Source organism: Pagrus pagrus (genome assembly GCF_965226575.1).
Source record: "Pagrus pagrus genome assembly, contig: HAP1_SCAFFOLD_143, whole genome shotgun sequence".
NCBI classification, from domain to species: Eukaryota; Metazoa; Chordata; class Actinopteri; order Spariformes; family Sparidae; genus Pagrus; species Pagrus pagrus.
This window is the reverse complement of record NW_028175320.1, coordinates 117,585-127,187: the sequence shown is the minus strand read 5'-3', so window position 1 is coordinate 127,187 and position 9,603 is coordinate 117,585. Positions and strand designations below refer to the sequence as shown.

Here is a 9,603-nt window from a genome sequence, read left to right as displayed (position 1 = left end):
CCTGACAAGGATGGAAGGTCTCACGAAAGAAAGAATTGAACCGGTCACCGTAGTTACGAAAGGTCTCACGGAGAAAAGACTTGAACCGGTCACCATAGTTGGTACAGTGGGTAGCACTGTCACGCTGCCGGGGTACTTGCAGAGTCCTAATCAGTTTTTCCAGAAAGACCGAGAACCCATGTACGCTATTTACCAGATATACGAGCTGACGATGAACTCTCTGGGCTACCAAGTCAACATTCGCTTTCTCACGTGTACAGACGAAGGCATGTACAGGATTGGAAAGGAGACTTTCTATTTGAGAGTAAACAGTGATACGTGTGGTATGTTTTACTACACTGCCAAGGTTGACACAGGGACGAAGGCTGCAGTCATTGCCCCGCTCCAGGGTGTCATTCGAATCTCCAGGCTAGCACAATACCACAATAAGCAAATGTGGAGTTTAAACGAAGTGTGGAATGACACTATGAGCAAAGAACAAAGTCTGGGTTCCTGCTGTTTCCTGGTTGACAACGGGACAGCATTTCGTGGATCTGGAATTGGAATTGGAGTTGATGCATCGTCCTGGCAGTATTACATGTATCAGAGACACGGAGAGGTCAACGCAAGCTGCTCAGATGTTCAAGTTGCTACATCCACACTTCCTACTGCCGCAGCAACTACAACGACAACTACAACGACAACTACAACGACAACCAGACAACCCATTAGAGTACCGGATCTCAAGGAGCTGGATAGTGTCGAAACGGGCGCAGGCCTGGTCAACGTGAGTGAAGGTACGTTGTGCGTTTTTTGGTCAGTTTCATCATGATACTATGTAGCTTTTTATTACAATCACATCTCTCTCTCTCTCTCTCTCTCTCTCTCTCTCTCTCTCTCTCTAGATATACAAGACATCGTGAGGATGATGGACGAACTTGAAAAATCGTGGAGGTCTACTGGGAATACTTTCAAACCCTACAGTGTCATGATAGTCATTGCAATGACGATGCTGATTCATACAATCGTGTTTGAATAGCAGACAGCCTGTCCTGCAAGCAGATATACCACAGTTATTGTGAGGATATACAATGTTTATTTTTGTTGGTATTGTAAACATACATGCATCATTGTACAATGAATAATGTACAAAATAAATGTGAATACAATGAACCATTTCTATGCAGTCCTGGTGTTGTTTGACTAGAATCGCTTGCTCGCTTGTCGTCGTCGTTGTTGTTGCTGAATCTGGTGTATGACCATATTTTTGTCTTCCTCGGTCATATGAGCAGCCTGCACCCATTCTTGGTCTTGCAGCAGCTCATGGGCCAGGAGTCTCTCATTCTCACGGAAAGTCAGTAATTGAAGGACGATTCTTCTCACTAGAGTACACTCCATCACGTTGGGCATTACATCGTCAATGTCCCAGGAAGTGACTGGTGCACTAACATGGTTTCTTGGACACAAAGTCTTTACAATGATGTCGTACGTGGACACAGTTCCACTGTCATTATCACGCTCCGCGAAGACAACCTTTCCTTCCATCGCATCTGCTATCATCACCCCCAGACTCCACATGTCTATGGCACAAGTGTAATCTTTCCGACTGGTGTCTGGGGCGTCACCAAACAGTTCTGGGGCTCTGTAGGGCTCCGTTACCACATTTGGACTCATCCGTTTGGAGGATTGTCTCGAGAGGCCCATGTCTGCCACCTTAACGGTCAGATCTTCTGTCAGCAGCACATTACGAGGTGTCAAGTCCCTGTGTATTATATTACGCCCGTGCATGTAAGACAGGGCATTGGCCACCTGAACGGAAAAGTGAGCCACAAAACTCAACGGAATCACCTGTACTGCTTTACCAAGGTCGTAGTAGACTTTCAGACCATGTCCATTGTGAATCACTGTCAAGGTGTAGGGAACGTAGGGCATGAGCATGGCAATATTCTCACCGTCAATGAAAAGATCGTGTATCTGAATCACATTGGGGTGACCCCTCAGTGCACTGAGACAGGAGAGTTCTCTCACGGTCGCATCCTCTACGCCAATTGTTGAATCGTTCTCTACAATGTCTTCATCCTCTACCACAGGGGGGTTGTGACCCCTCGGTGCACTGAGACAGGAGAGTTCTCTCACGGTCGCATCCTCTACACCAATTGTTGAATCGTTCTCTACAATGTCTTCATCCTCTACCACAGGGGAGTTGTGACATTTCAGAGCAAACGCCTTTCCAGTCTTCAGACACGTGACTTTGTACACAGTTCCGTATGCGCCTCGGCCAATAATGGAGCCTTTCTGGTAATTCTCCATTTCTGAAAGTGAGACTGTTGCTGACGCAAAAAAAAAAACAAAAACAAACAAACCCCAAAGTGTTTGAAGGATTAGATACCCTGTCAATATGATGGTATTATATACTGCAGTGGCTTGGTTCGATGACCAGACCTTTTCCCTGTATTGGAAACGACTATAGCAGTTGGACCAAAACCTCGATGGTCGGACTAATCCCTGTATTGGACCCAACTACAGCGGTTGGGAAGCTGGGGACACACACAGAGCGTACTTAAAGTCTCTGTGTTGTTGCTGCAAAGGTTGTCAGCAGCCTGTGTCACCACGCAGATCGGTATGGAACAACTCTCCACCACCCATGTAACATTTGAAAATGCTACATTCAACAATTCTACGCTCTTCACTAGTACGAACTACCCGTCAGGTTCGCATCACTATCTCTACGAATACAGCCGCACCTTTTACATCCCTCTTCTTCATGGACTCGTTATGATCACAGGCTTGGTTGTCAACATGTACATGATAATCATGATCTCTCGTAAGGACTCAGCTAGGCGTGTCCGTGATCTCGACGTGTTCTTTTCACATCTGGGAGTCTGTAACATGGCCACTTTGCTGACTTTGCCTGTGTGGGTCACTCAGATGATTCTCGTGAAGGGCTGGGTGTTTGGCTACCTGGTGTGCAAACTGATGACAGGAGTGATGACAGTGAGTACTACCACTCTAAAATACCGTAAACACATACTCAAACACACGCCTGCCTTTCAGCTCATCTAAAGAGATTTGTTTTGTTTTTGTTTTTTTGTGTCCCCACAGTTCAGTTTCCAGTACGGCATATTTCTCATGGCCTACATCAACATCGAAAGATACATGAAGGTGGTGAACAACAGGTCAACACTCAAGGGCCTGGTCCCGAAGAGACACAGTTCTGACAGGAGGAGGCTTGTGTGTCGACTGTGCGCCTGTGTGCCTACACTCTCTGCTCTTGTGGACATATGCTATTACACCGTTCGTCCCGTATCCAAGGACAACGTGATGTGTTTCAATGATATGCCTCATCGTTACCAGCTTGCCACCTTCTGGACCAGGACAACCATGTGTTTCTTCATACCCATACTTGTGCTCGTTTACTGCAACGGTATGATAGTGTACACTGTGAGAAAGCACTTAAACCGCAATTCCTTTGGTGCGAATCTGAGAAGAGCTCAAGTGCTGCCCTTCCTCACAGTTACGTTGTTCATATGCTGCTGGATACCCTGGATCGTAAGTGCCATATATTACCGACAACGTGTCAAATATAGGGACGTCGAATATGAGGAGATTAGATACGTGGTGCTTAATGTCTGCACGGCCATAGGAAACATGTACTGCATCACTAGTCCCACTTTGTTTATTGTCATGAGGCTCCGCAAGACTTTGACACCTGTTTCCCAAAGGATTGATACACCAAAATGTAAACGCGCAGGGTCACAGTGGACCAGTTCCACCTGTGAACAATCCACAACATAACCAAAGAGTGACGAGGACTGTCAAGGACTACCACTGCAACGGACCTGACTGAGGGAGAACGTGCTAAGCAAAGTGTTGTTTTAACTGTGAAATAAACCCATCGCTATTGTCACTATTGTCCATTGGTTTTCATTATATATATATATATATATATATATATATATATATATTTCATTGTATATCACACAAGATCACACACTCCCAGGGTGTACAGAATCACGTTTATTGTTACAATAAAACATAGTTCGAGTGATTGAAACCCTCAGGGTTTTGTCAAAATATATACAGGTTTCAAAGAACATGTTGATCATCGGCGGAGGATCCTAAGCACACACAAAAAAAAAAAACCTGAACAAAACATAATAAAACAGCATTGATATGGGGTACCTAATGACTCAGTGTTGTTCAAAGGCGTTTGGGTTTTTTATTATCCAGATAATACTGTCATACATGCAGGTGCACAGCGTCATTTGCTCCTGTGGAGTCAGCAAGGTTCTGACTGAAGATATCACTTTTTCATAGATAGGATTCAGAAACCAATAAGTCAATGACACAGTGTTAGGTGTTTTAGGTTTTTTTTATTGTCGTGTTTGACAGAAGAAGGCGACACAGGTTGTCATTCTTTCAATAATAGTGTTTCATCTTTGAGTATTCTTTGTGAGTGTGTATATGTATGTATGTATGTATGTATGAAACGTCACGTGGTTCACATGTCAATTTTCTACATCCTCGTTGGTGCATTTTCTCCTCTTCACACTCAGTGCGTCTAGGGAGTCTCTGGATTGCTGTGCTTCACTCCTTTTACGCGCCCGGCTGGGTGACTTTCTTGCAGGTTGTCGCCTTTGAGTTGCATCTTGAGTGTCACAAGGCGTGAGACCCTTTCGCATGGCTAGTGCTGCTTGTCCATTCGATTCACTCAGACCTTTCAGCATGACACTGAGTTTCGACGACTTTCGAGTCCTAGCTGTCATGACCTCTCCCTTTACGACCACCATTGTAGCAGCATAGTCCCGTTTCAACATATCGACTGAGAACACGTCAGTGCCGTGAATGCTGTCAAACACATCAACTGCATCCTTCCACTCCCAATCTTCCTCTAGTTCGACCAGGTGTCCCCGATTATCGCGGTTGACATTCAAGGCTATCTTGTCCTGATGATAGACAGTGCGCGTAGTACAAAACGAGCTCACATTTTTCACGGGTACGCCAGAGTACTCGACTGAGTACACGCTCAGTCTGGGCCCGTGGAAGGTACCTCTTGGACCCAGTCTAGACTCTCTCAAATGCCTTTTGTTGCAAGCCCCCTTAGGAGCATTCTGACGCATCGCCCTTCTGATAACGCCCCCGTAATACAAAGGCGCAGAGCACTGGAAGATCTCCCCTCCCAGCGCACACTTGGTGAATGTGAGTTCGTTCAGGGGCTCAATTGCAGCTGTTGCTTCCAGTATTACAGAGCACACTGGGTCCTTGTTGAAGTCCAAGGTGAACATCAGCCTAGGAGGCTCATCGTCAATTCCCGAACACTGACCAAAGGCATTGCCACCATCTAAGTCTCCTTTATCATAGGCGTCGACCATCTTCGCGCCCAACTGAGTCCAAAACTCTGAGTGAGAACCCGGAGCGTATAGGGCCAGCATATCGTACACGGCTTCGAGTGGGACCGTGATAGAGCCCACTTTCTTTTGAGGATTAGAGTGTCCTTTCCTCGTGTGCGAGGTTTTGTTGGTTGCATATCTGTACGTGCACAGCTTGTAATTTTTCATTACCGCAGGGTTCCACTCGCGAACCGGCACCTTGCACGTCGAGCACAGCATGATCATTTCATGCGCCGCATCACTGCCGCACTCGATGTCCTTCTCTGAGAAAAACATGTCATCTATACCTGCGATGCACAAGTGTTCATTTTTCAAGCTGGTCGACAGGTGCTGCTCGTGGATCTGGGTTAAGATATACCCTAGTACCTTGCAGGCGAAGTGGCCCTGTATATCCACCGCACGGGGACATATGTCCGGTAGACAGGCCGCGACGCACAGCTTGTAGACAGAGTTGGTCTCCAGGCAGACCTGTCCGAAGGACAGCTCGTTTAAAGCTTCGAGTCTGCACTCGTTCAGTCGTTTCATGTAAGCCCTCAACTCGGGGTAATCCTTCTCGTCTGGAATTTCGGTCCACGGAGGGATCCATATGTCAAACACAAAGTGACACGCTAGTTTCATGGCCTCGGCAAAGACGAGCTGGTTGATGCAGAATGAAACCCTACGACTGATTACTCCGGTACACACGATGTGACTTGCGTATAGGGCGGCCACGCAGGCATCTCTCGCGACGTCGAACCTCGAGCTGAACTGCATGATCTCAGACTCGCCGATCATTGTAGCTGACTGGATTAGGTTCTGTCTGTAAAGGCACACTGCAGCTATGCGCTCCATCTTGCGTTTCTCCACCGTGTCTTGTATCTGCTTAGTGCTACGCGTGCGTGTCATGCACTTGGGGAACTCAGACTCCATGATCAGACAACGATCGGCCCAGGCGTTGCTCACGAACCCCATTGTGTTGGTGTTCCATACGAAGCCGCAGTTGTGCACGGCCTGATACTTGACGGTGTCGACCTTGCCGCTGCTCGCGTCTCTGGTCACCACGTCGCTCTCCAGTACGCTTGTATCCAGGAGGTTCTTGAACGTGTTGGGGATCACATTGGACTCTCTGTCTACAGCTTTTATGTTCTTCTCGTGGGTTATGTGCGCATCGTCTATCATGACCACACAGGCGTTCCTCTTCTGTTTGTACTTGAAAGCTTGCGGGGTGAAAGATGTCAGTGTCTCTATGCAACCTCTTATCCTCCTGAACTGATAGTTCAGCACATTGTTTGCGTAGGTCTTACCTTCCCCGGGACCAGTAATGTTGAAAAGCATGATCCGTTCGATCGTGTACCTCGGTGCGGTGTTGGCGATAATGTAATTGAACGTCGTCGACGCCTGAAACAGCCTGCCCACTTGCAAGCTGTCGCAGAACAAGTAGCGCACCAATGCGTGGTCGTACACTTTCACCGGATCCAGAGCGCTGGGCTCTTCCGAGTGGTCTTCGTGACTACACGGCGCCAGGTACAACAACTCGTGGATCTCGGCAAGGCTCTCGCCGAGAGATAAGCTCGAGTTGCTCATGTCGTTGTCTATCAAGTCACTCAAACCTTCATATAACGAATCGGTCTCGCTGAACCTGTGTCTGACCAGGATGTTGAAGACCATATCTGCTATGCTCTCAAACTGCCTGCGTCCTCTGTACTTGACTTTCATTTCTGCACTCAAGCGTTCCAGTTTACCCAGATGAGGGTACAGATTCGCAAAGTAGTAACTGTGGTCATCTTTGCTCACGGTGAAAGGGTGATGCTCGGATGTGTTGTAAAAACAAGCGTAGGCAGTCTGACACTCGCCGTTGCACGCTCCGCGGGTGTCACCGTTGCGCACTCGCTTGCAATAACAATGTCCATTATTCAGCAGAGACGCCAGTGCTTGTGTTCTGCGTTTGCTCCTTATGTCACGCAAGACCTTGTCGATGCGTGGTTTTGCGATAGGCATGTGCCTGTGTATCAGCGAGCTGACAAACAGATCGGGAGTCTCCCTCTCAATGAGTTTCTCCAGAGAGTATCTGAACACCAACAGTCCTCTCGTCTTCACCTGGCAGCTTTCCAGCGAACAGCTGAGGTTACGTGTGAAAGCTTTCACTCTCTCTATGAATCTTACATCCTCTTGCACGTTCGCATCATATGCAGTTTGCACGACCGTGTGCTTTAGCCATTGTGTGCCTGTGAGTTTAGAGAGGAGCGAGAGGAACAACGCTTTGCCCTCTCCTTTACTTGCACTGTCCGTAATCCTTCCTATAGAGTCATCCAGAACCTTGACGTTTAGGTTCATTATCGAGGGGGGGAGGATTACCATCTGTCTACCCGTTTGACAAGCTGGTGTGTACATGGAGCCCTGTAGTTCCTTGACCTTCTTCCGATCCACCTTGTCAGAATTAAGCGTATCGCTGCGGATGTCGACCCAGTTGAACATTGAGCTCAGCTCCCCCTTGCTGTCTCTCATGGCGATCATAGCGTTGTTGAGAGAAGATGCCTTTTTCCTTACCAATTGTAGTCGCATGAACGCATTGAACGCCTCTTCCAGAGTTTCGTTTCTGTCCGCAGAATACTTTCGACACGAGGCGTCGTCGTTGTCGTCCTCATCCTGGTCATCATCAGCTTCATCTCCTCTGAACACGTCCATGTTGACACTTATGTTCATGAGACTGAGCAATTGGGTACCGGACAGTTCGTCAGTGTCGTCAGATGCTGTACCCGCTGTAGATTGCGATTGAGTATTTGTTTCACACGAGTCCTCATTGTTCATGTCTAGGACGAAACAAAACAAGCGCCCGTGAGCGAAATCCTCTCTGATAGGAGGTGACATGCTGCAAAAGTCTGGGTTTTCCAGAGTCACTTGAAGAAGCTCCCCTTTACAGCAGTAAGTCAGGTAAAGGAGCAATTGAAAGGTTGCTCTGTCATTTATTGACAGCGCGCCGAATGATAGCTCATCACATGCCTTATCGTGCAATATGTCAGTTTGAACAGCAAAGAACAATGCTCTCCTGTTGGAAGGCACCTTGACCCTCGTAACCACAGCTGTATTTGCCTCTCTGTGAGGCAACACACACGCCGTGGACACAGCAACAGTCTTCCTAGCTGCCATGTCTATATCTGCTTGTGTACGTCTGGTCTCACAAACACAAATTGAACACTGTGTGATTCATATTCCTAACCCTCAGACATTGTACATTAAATCACGATTTCATTGGCAGAGTGTGGCAGGGTTTGATATTTCACCACCGACACCACAACCGCTTCACACACTTGTTCACACAGCCTTGGTTGTTATCCATGGTTCAAGTCAGCCATGTCCGCTCTTGAAACATTCAACTCTACGTAAGTTTCAGTTTAACAGTTAGTTGAGCTCTTCTGGGTGTGTCCCTTGCAAGCTTGGTTGGAATCTCACTCCTTGGTTGTTTGGTTGTGATACGTTACCCTGATTGTATGTATGCACACATCAGTACGCATCAGTATTTGTATGACCCACAAAAAAAGGAGGAGGAGGAGGGGGCGGGAGAGGGAGACATTTTTTTTTTTTAATAAAAGTACGCTACAAACCTCAGATGTTTAGACTTAATCATGAACAAAGCAGTGCCTTTTGTGGACTTTTTCCCTAACATCTACCCCGAGCGCAGAGCTGTCAACCCTGAGCTTGAACCCCAACTAGTCGGGGTGATGATTAAATCTATCATCTTTCATAGGCAGGAAGAGGCCCTCTTGTGCAGAGGGTTGGTGGTACAGGCTCGAGATATCAACATTTACACTTCGGTACACTTCAAAGTTACCGATATAGCTCCGGTTGTGGGGTATGATCTAGACCTGATTCGCGATCAGGATGGTGAAGAAGAAACCTGGGAGCAGGTACGGGAAACTTGGTCTAGACATTTTGTTGCCGAGCCAGTGTACAGTCACGTACTACACGACGACATTAAGCGAAAGGTAAACGCTCAGGTGTTCCCGCTGAAATCCATATCGTTGGCCACAAAGTACATAGAAACCGTACGGGGTGCACTGACCTTTGGAGATTTTTGCCCGGACAGGGGCTATTACATTTCTCGAGATGGGAACACACCTGCTCTGTGCTCAGATGTAATGTTTGGTAGAGTGTACTTCATGCCCGCAAACAAACTGAACCAGGTCATCTCAGTCTCCCAACTCATATATGATCATGACAAGTCAGAGGTTGAGGCTAAGCTCTTTGACATGAGACA

At 47.3% G+C, this 9,603-nt stretch overlaps 1 protein-coding gene across 1 annotated transcript; it reads right to left on the bottom strand.

Annotated features, from left to right (window-relative positions):
• Window positions 1-1,182: 1,182 nt before the first annotated feature.
• Window positions 1,183-2,289, bottom strand: LOC311254031 (cyclin-dependent kinase 2-like; the record flags this gene model as incomplete). The annotated part of the gene is made up of 1 exon (XM_084384458.1): window positions 1,183-2,289. One exon carries the CDS (start codon window positions 2,287-2,289, stop codon window positions 1,183-1,185), a length of 1,107 nt encoding a protein of 368 aa, XP_084240584.1.
• Between the last annotated feature and the right edge of the window lie 7,314 nt (window positions 2,290-9,603).